At 47.6% G+C, this 16,543-nt stretch overlaps 1 protein-coding gene across 7 annotated transcripts in view; it reads left to right on the forward strand.

Annotated features, from left to right (window-relative positions):
- LOC137437993 (histone deacetylase 4) overlaps nucleotides 1-16,543 on the forward strand; it is a 269,336-nt gene that overhangs the window by 216,939 nt on the left and 35,854 nt on the right. For all 7 annotated transcript variants that reach the window (XM_068132830.2, XM_068132831.2, XM_068132833.2 and 4 more), the window contains 4 exons: nucleotides 10,858-10,999; nucleotides 11,330-11,453; nucleotides 11,628-11,746; nucleotides 13,831-13,962. In XM_068132830.2, coding sequence (XP_067988931.2) covers nucleotides 10,858-10,999; nucleotides 11,330-11,453; nucleotides 11,628-11,746; nucleotides 13,831-13,962 — 517 coding nt within the window. The remainder of the gene's footprint in view (nucleotides 1-10,857; nucleotides 11,000-11,329; nucleotides 11,454-11,627; nucleotides 11,747-13,830; nucleotides 13,963-16,543) is intronic.

Below are 16,543 nucleotides of genomic sequence, written 5' to 3' on the forward strand. Positions count from 1 at the left end.
ACTCTATGTCCATTTAATTTATCTGTGAACACTGGAGAGCATAAATCATCTTGTCATTTTCAAAACCCTTCCGTTTTGCAGTACTTAGATAAAATATAACAGAATTTTGTCACCACGACCAATCAAATTTGCCGCTCGCAAACCCTACCCATGACCTTTTTCTCAAGACTGCGTGGTGTAAGGTGTTCTATTAACTCTCTAGTTGTTATTTGTGTTTTTTTATTTGTTGAAGCCAAAATTAATTTTGTTTCATCCATGCGTTGCATTCATAAAGTGAGAGTTAGCTCACCAGGAAGGTAGTTCCGGAGAGCTTATGGGATGGTGTGTCGTCTGTCAGTCTCGTAAACACTTGCAACTTCTCTGAAACTGCTGATGGGAGTGTGACCAAACTTGGCTAAAATGATATTTGTCATGTTGGAACTCAAGTTTGTTCATGGCATTAAAAATCAGGCTTTTTAAAGTGGGACTACCGTTGGTCAAAGCGGGTCCATGTTTGACCCCTCCCCCCTCCCTCATTCCCCTCCCTTAATCCCAAATAGAACTACGTACACGATTTCCATGAAATTTGACCACAACCTTCATCACCCATAATTAATGAACCAAAGTTTGTTCACGGCATGAAAAATTTGGTCAATAAGGGGTTCTACGGGAGGGGATGAGTTGCCCCCTCCCTCTCCTCCAAATAGGTATTTGCTCTTCTCCGAAACTAAACGCAAGGTTTCTCCGAAACTAAACTCCGAAACTCCGAAACGCTCTAAGGGGTCTACAGGGGGTTCGAGTGACTGTTGCTCCTGATCCAGGTGAGCTTCAGGACTCAGGGTCCTATTTTTTTTCCTTCTAATTGGCATTCATTTTCATCATCATCACCATCCTGTATAGAATGCACTGCAGGAACAAGGCCTCCCTCAACTCAGTATTGTAGTTGAGGGTATTGTCATATTTTCCACACTTGCTAAGTGTGGCTTGGAGGAAATGTTTGGGCAGGAATTTGTAATTCGGACATGGTGTGGGCAACAATTCAGTATTCATGAAAGACAACGTGGGGTCTTTAACGTCCACCAACTAATGCTAGAAGATGGGGCACCCAGCTTAACATCAATTACAGGGACAGCATACATATTGTTACAGACACGACTTTGATGTTAAAGTGGGCCGAGCGGAATGGCCGTCGTGTCCGCACAAATTACCCGACTATACTCGACGTTGACGAAGCCGCGCCACGCTGGCTCAATAAGAAAAAGAAGACACCCGGCTGGATTACAATAACACAATACGACACCAATGTTTCGATTCTCAAGTATATTCGTACGGAAAAGGTTAGATTACAGGGGCTAGAGGTATATTACAGGAAGACAGGCACTTAGACACACTCTTATATTAACCCCGGACAGACGACAGACACACGGGACAACGGCTGACTCACACGGGGGTTTGATGGCTAGGAAAGGCAGGCAGTCGATGGCTCAAGGTGCACTCTTGGCTCAAGGCAGAATCGACTCGGTCCGGTCCAGAGATGCGGGGAGGTATCGTCGCGCTGGGGGTGGCGGTGGCTTCTCTCTCCAGTCTCCAAGCTGAGGCGCATCTGACGTCACATCCGGCGCGGGGCCGCGTATATCCGGCGGGGAGTGACACGCCCTCGGCTCGTTAGCTCCGCCTCGTGGAATCGGCACGTTGCTTCTCATTGGGTGCGTGCGGGGGGTTACTGGCTCCGCCCCTGACGAGGAGCTGACAGCCAGCCCCTTCGGGGTAACCCCGTGGAGCGCATGGTCTGGAGCTAATCGAGCCGGTGTGAGGACGCATCCTCCCCCGCTCCGCCGCCATCTCCTCTGTTGTTGTTGTAATTGTTGTTGTAGTTGTTGTTATTGTTGTTGTTTGGGGAAGAAGATGGGAGGAGGTATGGGAAAGGTCCTAAACTCACTACTGATGCCATATAATCACATTCTGGTGCAACGAAGAGTCATAATTAATGGAAACGAGGCCTTAACTGACATAGATTAAGAATAACTAGGAAGATGTCCGAAAGTTGGCTACGTGTGGTGCGGTGGACCTGGGCACGACATTTAATGGGGGAATAAGGGGAAGGTCGGCTCTACTGATTGTTATTTACATGCAATGGGACTAGGGAATGGGGGATTGGGGAAAGTTGGGGAGTATTGGAGAAAATAGGGGAATATTTACAAGCGGATATGGAGGCCAAATTCCATATTCGCAACATTGCACCCTTCTCTACCCTCGGGGCGTCCCGACCCGATAAATTTTTACCTACTTTAGTGTGGCACGCAATGTAGTTCCCTCTACTATTAACTCTACCCTGAGTGCGACAGTTTTACAGATATTCACAAATGAGTAAATATGTCCCCCTGCGACGTTGCACCCTTCTCCTCACAGAAACACACCCACAGGATAACCGAATCCGGAAAGAATTCTCAAACTAAACATTCAGCCGGTAGGGAGCATTATTTACAAGACTACGCTGCTATTTACACTACGATCCAGGACCTGTTTTTGGAGGAACACATGCAGATGTTATGCATAGAGAGAGCGCGCTTGCCAACATCGATACACCAACCCACGAGTGCTCTGTGGCCGACGGCCTTTAATAACGTGCAGAGCACCCTGTCCCAGCATCAAAAGCACCACCCCACCGCCAATCGGTGCAGTCACCATTGTTCAATGATTAAAAATAAATTCGACAACCCCTAACCCTGCAGGTGTCTCTTGCTCTTCTTGTGGTGCACTTGGTGTTAACTAAAAGTGGTTCACCTTTATGGCATAGGTGCCACGTTGATCCATAGGTCCATCCCCGGGTGGTGCTTGGCCGCAAACGAACTGCGGTCCATTGTGGGTGGCCACAAACATTGCGGTCCATATGGTGTATCGATCCCGGCAGCAAACAGCGAAAGTGCAGGCCCACAACTGCGCAGCCAGCACCTCTCTCTCCTCTCTCTCTACCCCAAAGCCAGATCCTCGGAGGTGGGAGACAAAAGAAGAAACAAGTGAGTAAGGTGGTAAGGGCGCAAAAGTGCACGCAATGCACGCAATGACACGCAATGTAAGGTGATGCACACTGGGGGCACATGGGAACCAGGTGAGACAGGTACGTTCCTATCGTACGCCCCCACCCCACCAGGTAACCTACATGGCCCCTCCCTTACCCCTTACTGCATCCACAAAACACAACACTACCCATAAACATCTACTTTACAAATCGACAAACATCCCTACTGTCTTCCCCGTTCCTCCCATAAACCAAATTCGTCTTCTCTCCCTCCTAACCAATCAAATTTGCCATTTTCAACTCTCATCAAAATTTGCCATCTCCAACTGCACATCAAAATTTGCCATCACCAATTCATCATCAGTCCCTCCTAGGGAGGGAGAGATGGAATCACCCCAATGTCTCATCCACGTCGTGATGCGTCTCACAAATCCACACAGCGATTCATCTCCCGCAACAAAACAAAGAAAACACAGGTGTGGAGTCATCATCATCACCACAGGTAAGTGGCTGCGTATGGTGCGACAGGTTCATCAATCCTAACTATCTCCTAAATGACTTTAACAACTTTACACTACCCGGGGTCTTTCTCCGGCCAAACCATTGGCCCTCTTACGCTATGGGTTCTAAAAACCAATTCCCATTGGCCAAACTGTGGTGCTCTTCAATTTGGGGTCTCACTCCCCCGATTCATCTCCCGGTGCCCTCGTACAATTTCTGGGCTGCGACGTGTACCTCTCCCAGTGGGTCTACCCACCTGCACACCTCCACCACTGCAGTTGCCTCCGAGCTTACCTGCTCCTTACCCTAACCTAACTACCAGGGGAAGGCCCTCTGGCTCTCTCCCCACTCCGTGCCCTCTCTGGCACTGGGCTGCCCGATCCACACCCGGGATCCTCAGGCACCCACTCACAACTACCGGCTCCCAGAGCCCACCTGCGGCCTCACCTGGCCGACATCCTCACAGTGGTGGAGTGCCCAACCAACTACACACACTAACAGGCTACACGCCCAGCCATTTCCACAACACTAATGCACCCATTCACAACACCATTCTGCAACCGCACCACAAATGCCAATATCCAACCACAATTTACCTGCACCCTCTACCTAACACTTACACTACCCGCCCCGGGTGCTCGTGAAAGGGGTCCACTCTTCCCCCATCCACACCTTCGCACCATGCACACCACTCCGTACCACTCACTCCAACTCTCTCCACACACCTGTACCTGCACACCTGTGCTCTCACACCTGGTGCCACCTGCACCCTTCTCTCCCCAAGCGCATTCGCGCTGATCCACACACTCACTACTCATACACTGCTCCACACACCTGTCCAATTGCACACCTGTGCAATCACACCTGTTCCATCCTCACACACACGGCATCATCTCAGCTAACTACTCCCTTCTGAAACTTGCGCTTCCCAGTCGTCCCTTTAAACGATTGCGCTCCCACGTCATTATCATCCACACTAATCTACCTGCGTCCCCACTACAGGTATCAGTCACTAACTAACCTTAACGTTACCTAAGGTCATCTTCTCTAGATCCCTATCAATATAACCTAACCCACCCGGGCTAGTTTTCACTGCCATACACCCCATAAACTATTGCTCCTTTGCCCCCCATTCTGTGAGGGATGGTGGATTTGCCATCCCACCACATCGGGGGTCTCTCACTACCAATTTTGCACATCAAATTTCAACAAATCAAAAATTTGCCAATCACTACCCATCATCTGCCAATCACTACTGCCAATCCCTTGCCAATCATCAAATTTTGTTTTTCTCTAATTTTGGGTCCAAAACACTAACCTCATCACCCAGTCGACTCACTAATACCTCTCGGTGCGCCAATTCCTGTCCAAAGCCCGGCTTCGTAAAGCCAAGCCATGAATGCTGGTTGTTCTGTGCCAGCGGCTGGGTGCGTCCCGCGTTCGGTGCAGGGAAGGAGGTTTACCCGGGCCGAGATCCCACGCACCATCTCGGCACGGAGCCATCCAATGCCCCGATCTCGACCTGCCGGCACGTCTCACCAAAAAGTGGTCGCCATGACGACCCTTTCTATCGGGCTGCCAGCTCCGCCTAGTGGAGCCTGGACGCGGCCGTTCAAAGCGAGGCCCGGCACGCACCGAGGGCCCGATTCGGCTAAAAGTCGACCTAACCTCTAACCCGTGTAACGTCGATGCTTCACCTGCATGCTTACACCCCGCAGCCCGTTCCTTGCTCACACATCCAGCCGTCCCCATGCTCCTCGTACCTTTCCTTACACATCCAGGTACCCTCATTCCACTCACAGCCTTGGTCACACACCTGACCACCGAACAGTTTGGCACACATTCGTTGGTCGCACACCTCACCAAAACACCTCTTCGCGCCCCCTCCTCTGTCACCTCCTCTGTGACAATCACAGGTGTGCCCTCATTCGCACACCCAACCACGTGCCTCACCACCAACTCCAGCGTGCATTCCCACTCACGCTCTACCATTCCAGGTGTGCATCCTTCCATCCCAGGTGTACATCCTCGCTCACCTGTCACAACTAACTCACGCTCCATGTCACTCTCACTACTTTCACCTCCACTCGTGACAACGCACTCACCCTTACTCTTGACAGCACACTCTTTCCTCATGCACCTGTCCGTCACACACCTTTCTCGCGCACACTCTCCCGTTACACCCTCTGTAACACTCACCACAGGTGGACACTCTTCCTTACTTCTGACAGCGCACTCTTTCCTCATGCACCTGTCCGTCACACACCTTTCTCGCGCACACTCTCCCGTTACACCCTCTGTAACACTCACCACAGGTGTGCATTCTTCCTTGCCTTTGACAGCGCACTCTTTCCTCATGCACCTGTCCGTCACACACCTTTCTCGCGCACACTCCTGTGCACACTCTCCCGTCACACCCTCTGTAACACTCACCACACCGCGCTCCCATGTGCTCCCTCGCACACACGCTACGACCGACTCACTCTCGCCAGCACACTCACTCCTTGGCACGCACTTTTTCCTCACACACCCCAGAGTCGGACTGTCTCGCACACCTCCTCTTTCGCACACCAGACCTGTCGCACACTTCACCCACGGCCTCTCACGAACACCCGGGTCCATCTCGACCCCCAAGCTTCTTAAATCCCCTGGCGCATCATACGCACGACCATATTGGTCACCACTTACACCGGGTCCTCTTCCTCTTCGCTTCTCCTCCATCACCTGCGAATCCCTCATCCGGTTAATGAGCACATCATCACGATCCAAACACAGACTTTGGACCAATTCTTTTATCTCCTCTTTTATCTCCTTCTTATCCTCTCTCCGTCGCTTCTTAATTTCGCTCACCCCTTCTTCCACTTCTTCTAATTTTTGCTTCATCTCCTTCATCTCTTCGTGCGCCCCTTTAAGTTCTTCCTCTAACTCCACTTTATTTTTTTCTATGTGCTCCCGCACCTCCCGCTCTTTAACCTCCATTACCTCTACCACCTTGTCCATTTTCCTCGTCAGGTCCTCATGTACCGTCTGGCACTCTTTTTTAATTACCCCTACGTCCTTTTTCATCTCTTTCTGTGTCGATTTTAAACCCTCTATTACCGCTGTGTTCTTCTTTACCTGGTCCCCCAACTCCTTTTGTCCCACTGTCAGTTGTTCTACTCCCAGCGTCAACTCCTCTATACCACCTTGCAATTTTACAGTCCCCTTTCTCACCTCTTTCTCCATGCGCTCCTTACAGTGCCTCACCTCCTCGCGCACTCCTCCGACCTCCTCACTCACTCCTCTTCTGATCTCCTCTCCCATCACTTGCATCTCCTGCCCAGATGCCACCCTCATCTGCTCCATTTCCTCCCTGTGAGCATCCAGTTTGGTTTCTACCCCCATTCTGACCCCCTCTATCTGCTGCTCCATTTGTTTAACTTCCCTTTCCGCTTGGTCCCTCATGTCCCTCAATTTGCCTTCCATACTGTTTTCTAACCCCTCTAACCCATTTTTCACTCCCTCTATCTGATTCTCCTGGGCAGCCATTCTATTTTCTACCCCCATTAACCCATTTTTCACTTCTTTTATCCCGTTGTCTAACCCCTCAAAATTATTGTCTAACTTCCCAATTTTCTTGTCTAACTCCTCAAAGTTATTGTCTAACTTCTCAATTTTCTTGTCTAACTCCTCAAAGTTATTGTCTAACTTCTCACCGGTACCCCTCGCTTCGTCCCTCATTACCCCCATTTGGTTTCCCAAGTCATTCCTCAGGTCTTCACTTGTCTGGACCATGAGCGCCTTTATTTGTTCCATAAATAGGCCCCAATCCATCGGCGGCGCTGCTACGGTCGCGGGCGCGGTGACCAGCGAGGCGCCATTTTGTGCGTTTGCTACCCTCGCTGCTTCGCTCTCCTCATGTCCCTCATGTCCCTCAATTTGGTCCTGGACCGACCCTGCTTCACTCTCCCCTACCGGACCCCAGCCGTCTTGATCCGCCATAGCGCGACTTGCAAAATTCGAGTTTCGTAAAACAAAACAAATTTCGGCCGCTCCAAATTTTGACCAAATTTTTTTTTTTTTTCCTCTATTCGTTTTTTTTTTTTTTCTTCAAAATTTGGTCGGGCCTCGAATCTCACTCCCGACACCAATTGTTACAGACACGACTTTGATGTTAAAGTGGGCCGAGCGGAATGGCCGTCGTGTCCGCACAAATTACCCGACTATACTCGACGTTGACGAAGCCGCGCCACGCTGGCTCAATAAGAAAAAGAAGACACCCGGCTGGATTACAATAACACAATACGACACCAATGTTTCGATTCTCAAGTATATTCGTACGGAAAAGGTTAGATTACAGGGGCTAGAGGTATATTACAGGAAGACAGGCACTTAGACACACTCTTATATTAACCCCGGACAGACGACAGACACACGGGACAACGGCTGACTCACACGGGGGTTTGATGGCTAGGAAAGGCAGGCAGTCGATGGCTCAAGGTGCACTCTTGGCTCAAGGCAGAATCGACTCGGTCCGGTCCAGAGATGCGGGGAGGTATCGTCGCGCTGGGGGTGGCGGTGGCTTCTCTCTCCAGTCTCCAAGCTGAGGCGCATCTGACGTCACATCCGGCGCGGGGCCGCGTATATCCGGCGGGGAGTGACACGCCCTCGGCTCGTTAGCTCCGCCTCGTGGAATCGGCACGTTGCTTCTCATTGGGTGCGTGCGGGGGGTTACTGGCTCCGCCCCTGACGAGGAGCTGACAGCCAGCCCCTTCGGGGTAACCCCGTGGAGCGCATGGTCTGGAGCTAATCGAGCCGGTGTGAGGACGCATCCTCCCCCGCTCCGCCGCCATCTCCTCTGTTGTTGTTGTAATTGTTGTTGTAGTTGTTGTTATTGTTGTTGTTTGGGGAAGAAGATGGGAGGAGGTATGGGAAAGGTCCTAAACTCACTACTGATGCCATATAATCACATTCTGGTGCAACGAAGAGTCATAATTAATGGAAACGAGGCCTTAACTGACATAGATTAAGAATAACTAGGAAGATGTCCGAAAGTTGGCTACGTGTGGTGCGGTGGACCTGGGCACGACATTTAATGGGGGAATAAGGGGAAGGTCGGCTCTACTGATTGTTATTTACATGCAATGGGACTAGGGAATGGGGGATTGGGGAAAGTTGGGGAGTATTGGAGAAAATAGGGGAATATTTACAAGCGGATATGGAGGCCAAATTCCATATTCGCAACAATATCGATGCTTGGCCCTGCATGTGAAACCCCAGGGTGACTTTATAACTGGGTCGTGATTCAAATTTGGGGTAGATGGCTCAGAGGTGAATGCGCGTACTTTTAAGGCCTAAACTGTCCTGCCAGGCTGTTCAATTGGCATGCGGGGTTTTGGGTAATCTGGGGGTTTTCCATTTAAAAAATGAATGGCTAACCTTGGTAAAGTTGTTCTTGTAAAGTTGTTAAAACAGCTGTTCACCACCATCTATTATCTTCCCCCATCCAAAACCTTGATCTTTTCTACCCCTGCTAATTTCACCCCAAATCAACTTTTTTGAAATACCAACTTCTGTCCTGGAAGTCCTTGGTGTCCTTGTGTTTTATACTTCTCCCACCCCCCCCCCCCTTCCCACGCCTCCTCCCCCCAAGCCCTCTCCCTCCCACACATCTCCCTGCTCTCAAATGTTGTGTTTGTGTGCTTCCCCTTCTCTCCCCATCTTGTCTTCCGCTCCCTCTTTTTATATATTTTGTTTGTCTGGTTGATTTGTTTATGAAATAAATGTTAGCTCTTTCACGAGCCTCGATTCAGTATACAAAAAAAAAAAAAAGTAAAATTCACCGAAGTGCATTGTAGGTGATATTTATTTTTACTTGTCTTATCATCGAGAAGTCTCGAGGGTTTTTTTTAGCTTATTTCTAGATTTCTTCGAGTGTATTTCCTCATTGTTTTGCCCTGTATTGTCGAACCAGTTATTTGGTTGTGCTTGGTTTGCCGGTGTCAAATTTGACTGAATGCGGTTGTCTAAGAATTCTGGAATGTTAAATTTGATTCTTAAGAATATTTAGTTTGTTGACATCACTCTTGCCATTTCCTGAACATATAACGTGGCTGAATTCATCATCAGAACGTCGCATCATGTCTCGCTCTCAATGTATCGCATATGATTTGCAACATTCCACCTGATTGTGGTGGAAACCCGGTTCACAAGGGAAAGTAGTGTCAAAGGAAAGATTCCTTTTTCATTATTATTTTGAAGCATTCCATCAGATTCAAGGCCTTATTTTACTGCCTGACTACTGTTTATTTCTTAAGTCTCAATGTGGGAATAGTTTGTTTTCCCTGTGCTACCTTCCCTGCTCTCTTTTTTAATATTTTGATCTCGTGGTTCAAAATCTCAGCCAACCGCACCCTGAGGCTGAGACATGGCTAATTGATTGATTTCATTTGCCTCTCGAGTTTATCCTTTGCACAGAGAGATTTGAGCGACTCCACACGCACGATGTGACGTCCGTATTTAGCGTGCAATAAATAAGTTGATGTCGAATGTGGGAATTGAAGATGTGCCTTGGACGTTTCCGAGAGGCCTTTATCAGTTCTTCGGTTTGAACGGTGTTAGGGCCCACACTAATGGGTTCTTTTAGGACTGTGGAGGGATTTGGACATTGCCATGACGTGCAGACACTGGGTAGGCCAATCACTCGTTGTTGGTACGATATGTAGTGAACTATTCGATTAATATTCAGATGTTGTCTTTCTCAGTTTCGAATTTTTACTTTTGTTTTGCTGTTAAGAATAGGCCATATACTTGATACAAAGTGAGGATTTCCGCAACGTGCCAATTACAGTGCAGGACATTTGTGGACGCAACAACAAGTGCATCGGTTGCCAACTCTACCCTCTTGCTCTGCTCGATCCCCTTTTACCCCAAACGTTCAGCGGCCCCACACTGATTCCAAACCCCTTTTCCATTCTTGCGCTGCGTGCTTCTGAAATCCAGACACAATTGTTTAATTTGTTATTTGTATTATTTTTAAACATTAGCTGCAGTTCTCCAGTGTAAAGTGCTCAGCTCGGCCTCACAGCTGCATTATTGCTTTAACTCGCCATTGTTGCGAGCACCAGGGAATAGAGAGAGACTTTGTGTTGATGAATCGTTTCTCATCAACCAGGCCCTGTGAAATCTCTTGCTATGTTGTTTTAGCCCTAAAAGTGTTTTTCTTTTCAGCCAAAAGCAATACTCCTCAGCTTTTTATTTTCATTTGTGGAATTTTCACGGCTTAAGGAGAGGAAGGTTGCACTAGCGTGCGCCCAAGGGGCGAGATATAAGATGTAGTTTGTTATTCATGGCCTTTCACCGCACGTTGACTCCTACAGCAGCAGCAGGCGCTGGCAATGCAGCGGCAGCGGCTGGAGCAGCAGCGAAAACTGGAGCAGGCCCAACACGAGCAGCGACTAGAGAAACAGCGCCGCGAACAGCAGCTTCAGGCTTTGCGCAACAAGGAGAAGGGGAAAGAGAGTGAGTCCTCTGCGGCTCCTCCATCCTTAAACGTTCACTCCCTCGTCCCCCACCCCTGCCTGCCGGGATGGAACGGACTTTTGATTTTCATGAACGGCTGGTGGCGTATTGCAGTTGGTGTTAGCGATGTGCTTTAATACAAAGCACGCAAAATATAGGACCAGTTCAATTCCAACAACACCACAAAATAAATTTTGTTTATGCTCACAAGGAGATTAATATACCCGAGTGTTGTGGGAGATTTTATGGCATGCTTGATGCGTGGCCTTTGCTAACCAAACAGTCCAGCTTGCACTAACTTATCTTATTGACGACTGCCTTCCCTTTCAGGTGCTGTGGCGAGCACGGAGGTAAAGCAGCGGCTCCAAGAGTTTGTCCTCAACAAGAGGCAACGGGAAGTTACCTCGGGTTTGAACAACAACAACCTGCCACACAACGCTCGCGTCTGGATAGCGTGAGTGTCTTGCACATAGTCGGACGTTTTTTTGTGCTCGCTTTGGAAATGCTTCCAACTGTGCTTCCCACTTTGGCGTTAAAATGATGATTACACCTTCCTTTCAAGGGTTAACTGTGGTCCAGAGGCCTGGTTCTTGCAGAACGTATTCTAACACTCGTGACCTTTCTGCAGCACTGCCCATCACGGCTCGTTTGAAAACTCCCCATCGCCGAGCGGGGTCTCTCCCCCCTGCAACCATCCGGAATTGGGTGCATACGAGAACAAGGATGATTTCCCTCTCCGCAAGACCGGTGAGGGTGTGCCCCTTGGCAGGATTCTTTTGTGCCCTTTAAAGGCACTCCCCACACGAGTTAAAGGAGCAGATGCAGCCGGTGTTTAAAAAAAGAAACAAAAACAAAACTTTTTGAAGCTTGTTTTTCTTTACTACGGGCATGCCCGTTCCATCATTTGGCCCTTATTTGGAACTTTAATCCTTGTAAGAGTTTCCAAAATTGGAGGGGAAAAGTTAAACAGACATTTCTGTCGTGACCACGGCCTTAATGATAACCTAATGCGTCCGCCGGCAAATGTTGCTGCGTGGACCCACGCGCCGCTTTACCACGTCAGGCTGTCCTTAGTTGGGAAATGTGCGGTTCTTTGATGTGGTTCTTCCCTATAACATTTCGGGCCTCAAAGTTGCCTCTAAGTATGTGGCTCGTTCAACTTCCTCTCTGGACCTGCGATCGAGTAAATAGAATTGGCCTCAGTCCACGTTGTTGAAATTGGCAACCATTGTGGTGAGTTTCTTGGTTATAAATAAATTAGGTCCCTTACAAGTAACTTTAATGCAAGAGGAGGCCAATTGGACCCACGAAGCCAGCGCTATGATTGCCAACCTATGGTCCTTGCTTTATCCTTTTTAAATGCTGAGGGTCAAGCAAGGAAGCAGCACGTACCATTTGTAAGTGTTTGGTATGACTCGGCCGGGGTTTGAACTATCGACCTCCCGGACTCGGAGTGGATGCTATGACCATTCCGCCACCTTGTCTGCTGTCTGATTCTACCTTTGCGTCCTCATCACCCTAGTAATGTGTAGAAGATCAACGTTGTCTCAAACCCTGCTCGGTGGAAGATAAGTAAAAAAAACCTCAGACTTTCAATTCAAATTGCGTCTTATTGACTTGTGGCGATTCTTCGAGCAGGCCATGTGCCGCTTAAGCCTGATTTTGAAAGACATTCTTGCCACAGCTCGTTTTATAAAGCAAATGAGACGCACTCATTGAAAGCTTTCTACCTCTTTGTGTGGGCGCTCAACACCCGGAACACCGAGCGATAACTTAAAATGTCACGGATATAAAATGGTCTGTGGTCGATAAAAACAAAGCGTCTTACAGGAGCGGATGCGCCCAATGACTCATTTTGCTCATGCCGAGTGCAAAGTAAGTTTCAGAATGACATCTCGGTTTGGATAAGCCTAAAGCTTTCCTTGTCGTCATTGTGTGAACCACTCTATGATAAATGGCTACAATGGGTTGTTTGTACATTTGGAAACTTGAATCCTGAAGTATTTAATGGACCAAAAACAGCGTGTGTGTGTGTGTGTGTGTGTGTGTGTGTGTGTGTGTGTGTGTGTGTGTGTGTGTGAGTGTGTGTGTGTGTGTGTGTGTGTGTGTGTGTGTGTGTGTGTGTGTGTGTGTGTGTGTGTGTGTGTGTGTGTGTGTGTGTGTGTGTGTGTGTTGTGAGCCATTCTCTTTCCTAGTTGTGTGTGTGTGTATACACGTATGCACTCTGTTGAGATGCATGACCCTTTCCCTCCTAGATTGGGCACAGTGGGGGGCACAAAAGGGTTTGGGGAGTCGGGTATGGAAAGGGTCGGGTGGGGGCAGTGGTGAATGGAAGGGTAGCGGGAGTGGGTGTATGGTATGGAAATTGGTCTTTAGAACGAATGTTCAACAAAGAATTGCTTGCCCATGTAAATCTTGCATGCAAAATGGCTCAAGCAGAAAATTATTTTGTTCAAAAATAGAAATAAAACTTTGTTGTAATGGCACGTTTGATGCCCTTGAGCTATTGTGTTTCATCGCTGTGTTTGGTTGAGGCCTTGCTGATTGTGATGGCATTTTAAACATTAATGTAACTAGCACAAAAAGGCCATATACATATTACATTGGGAAGGAGGTGGTGGAATTTTGCTTATTACCTATATTTTATGTGAATTGCTACCACCTCCTTATCCGACGCTGCCAGTCCTTGATTTTACCTTTCCTTCCATCTCTGTGAACATAAGGGTGTTTTTATTTTCTTAAGATGTCATTTGTCTCATCCCCTCACTGTACATTTTGTCCTGTGAGGTTCCTCTCAATTCATTTCCTATGCCTGCCCTCTCCGTCCCTAGCATCTGAGCCAAACCTTAAGGTGCGTTGCCGCTTGAAGCAGAAAGTAGCAGAAAGGAGGAGCAGCCCTCTTCTTCGGCGCAAGGACCGATCCTTGGCGAGCACATTCAAAAAGAGGCCCGTCGACGTTACAGGTGTGCCTTTCGGGCTCGGTGTCTATCTTATCAGGTGTACCGTGGACTGCATTTTGAGACTTTTGTCTACTTGTTGTTTGTGACTCGATGTGCTGAGGTGGTCCGTATTGAATCCGACCTGCATATTTAAAACGAGAAACGGTGCTGGCCATTTTCCAGAGATGGGGAATCTTTTGATTCAACGTTATTTATTTGAAGCTTCTGGAGGGATTTGGGGTTTGATTGGGGGACATGGGCAAGTCTTGTGTGGTCGATTGCTCAGGACGTTTTAAAGCTCTCCCCTCCTCAATCTCACTTGCTTCTTTTAGGGAACATTTGTTTCTCATGTACATTGTGGAGGGAGTCGTGGAGCAGGGGTGGAGGATACATATGTGGGGCTACAGGTGTGGAGAATTCCGCATCGGGAAAATATTTTGGTTTTTTTTCTATCAAAGTTCTATCAATCTGAGCTGATGACTCAACATGTGGGATGGATCCACAAGGAATATCGACTCAGGAGGAGGCAATTCGGCCCATCATGCCTGCACCACATCAACACAGACCAATTTATATATGAAAGGAAAACTGCAAAAAAAAAATTCTTCTCGGTGGGGTTGGGGGGGGGGGGGGAGTAGTGGGGAAGGCGATTCTTAGATGAGAAACACACAATATAAAGTACACACAGCCCCTTGACGAGACCCCACAGACTCACTCCGCAAAGATGCATGTAATCACCCATCCATGCTCAATCTACCTAAAAGTCCTGCCAACATCCCTATACCCCTCTATGTCTGATACTTCCAGGTACCTATCTAATTCTAATTTAAGCTTATCTACCATTTATACTGCCGCTACCTTTCCAGGGAGACCATTCCATGCATTAACTACTCTCTGAGTGAAAGAGCCCTGTCTTACTACCATATTACCTCTCCTCTTCTTTTCTCTCAGGCTACGGCCCCTGGTCCTATCACTGTCTATTCTGCTGAATGATTATTCTGTATGTATTTTATGTATACCCTTCGTTATCTTAAACATATCTATCATATGCCCTCATAACCACCTCCTTTCTAATGTATAAAGCACTGTCTCCTTCAGCTGTTCTCATAGCTGAGTCGAGCTAGGCCCGGAATCGATCTAGTCACCCTGCGCTGAACCCCCTCTATAGGAGCTACGTCCATCCTGTATGGTGGTGACCAAAACTGCACACAGTATTCCAAATATACTCGGCCCTCACTAAATACCGATAGTTTTAAAAGCACCTCTTGATTTATAATTGATCTCGCTACGAATACAGCGCAAAACCATGTTTGCTTTACCTATAGTATAGCTGACTGGCATTGTCCTGTCTGTTTGCCCCCCGTATCTATTACCACCCCCAGATCCTTTTCCTGTATGACATGCTCCAAAATTGCCTCTTGCATCATGTGATCCCTCTTTTTATTATTCTTATCCATCCACAGCTCCTACATTTGTTTAGATTAAACCGTGTCTGCCAATCTTCTGTCCAATCTATGCCAGTATCAATACTTTCCTGAATCTGATCACCACCCTCTCTGCGATCTACCTTACCGCCAAGTTTAGTGTCTTCTCCAAATTTGGAAAGCCTACTCTTAACCCCACAATCCAAATCGTTGGTGTAATGTATGAATAATAATAGTCCAAGTACTGATCCCTGATGTACCCACTACTTAATCCTCCCAGCAAGACATCCTCCCACTCACAGCCGCTCTTTACTTCCTATCATTAACACAGTTGCCAATCCAGTTAGCTACCCGACCAGCCACTCCACAAGCTCTCACCTTGGCTAACATCCTCCGATGTGGTACCTTATCAAATGCCTTCTTAAAGTCTGGATATACATAGTATGTCCACTGCACTTCCCTCACCCAACCAATAAGAAACTGCTTTGAAGAACTCTGAAAGATTTGTTTGACAAGAACAACCTTTGGTGAACCCATGCTGACTGCCATTATTTCGTTTATATTTATTATGCCTCCGCCAACGAAGTCACCAGAGGAATTATGTTTTCGGGTTGTCCATCCATCCATGATAGATTTTTGTTACCGTGATAACTTAAGAACAGCTGAAGGCAACCGTGTCAAACTTGGTGCAATATGTATAATGATGTAAAGATAAACGGATTAGATTATGGGGTCAAGAGGTCAAAGGTCAGATGTCTCGTTGGGTAAAAATTCTGTTACTGCGCTAACTTGTGAACCCGTGATTGGATTTTGGCCAAACTTGGTACAAGTATACAGGGTGAGTCAAAAGTAGCGCCCGATTTCTGTATATATATATATATATATATATATATATATGTATATATATTGTTACGGTCCACGGTTAAGGATGTTGTTTGCCGAGCGGAGGCACCGCGGCCTAACAGTTACCCCGATTAACCCTTTCCGAACGTTGGCTGGATCGCGCCACAGATATTCAATATGGAAAAGACTAAAACGACGGATGTGAAGAAAAGGAAGAAGAAGAAGACAAAAAAAGGTTGAAAATACTACTAAATTTATTTACTATTTACAGGCTCAAAATAACCAAGGAGAAGAAAAAAAAAAAAAAAACACCTTTAGAGGCCATTTTTCCCCGCAAA

Source organism: Myxine glutinosa, chromosome 12 (assembly GCF_964187855.1).
Source record: "Myxine glutinosa chromosome 12, kmMyxGlut1.1, whole genome shotgun sequence".
Taxonomy (NCBI): domain Eukaryota; kingdom Metazoa; phylum Chordata; class Myxini; order Myxiniformes; family Myxinidae; genus Myxine; species Myxine glutinosa.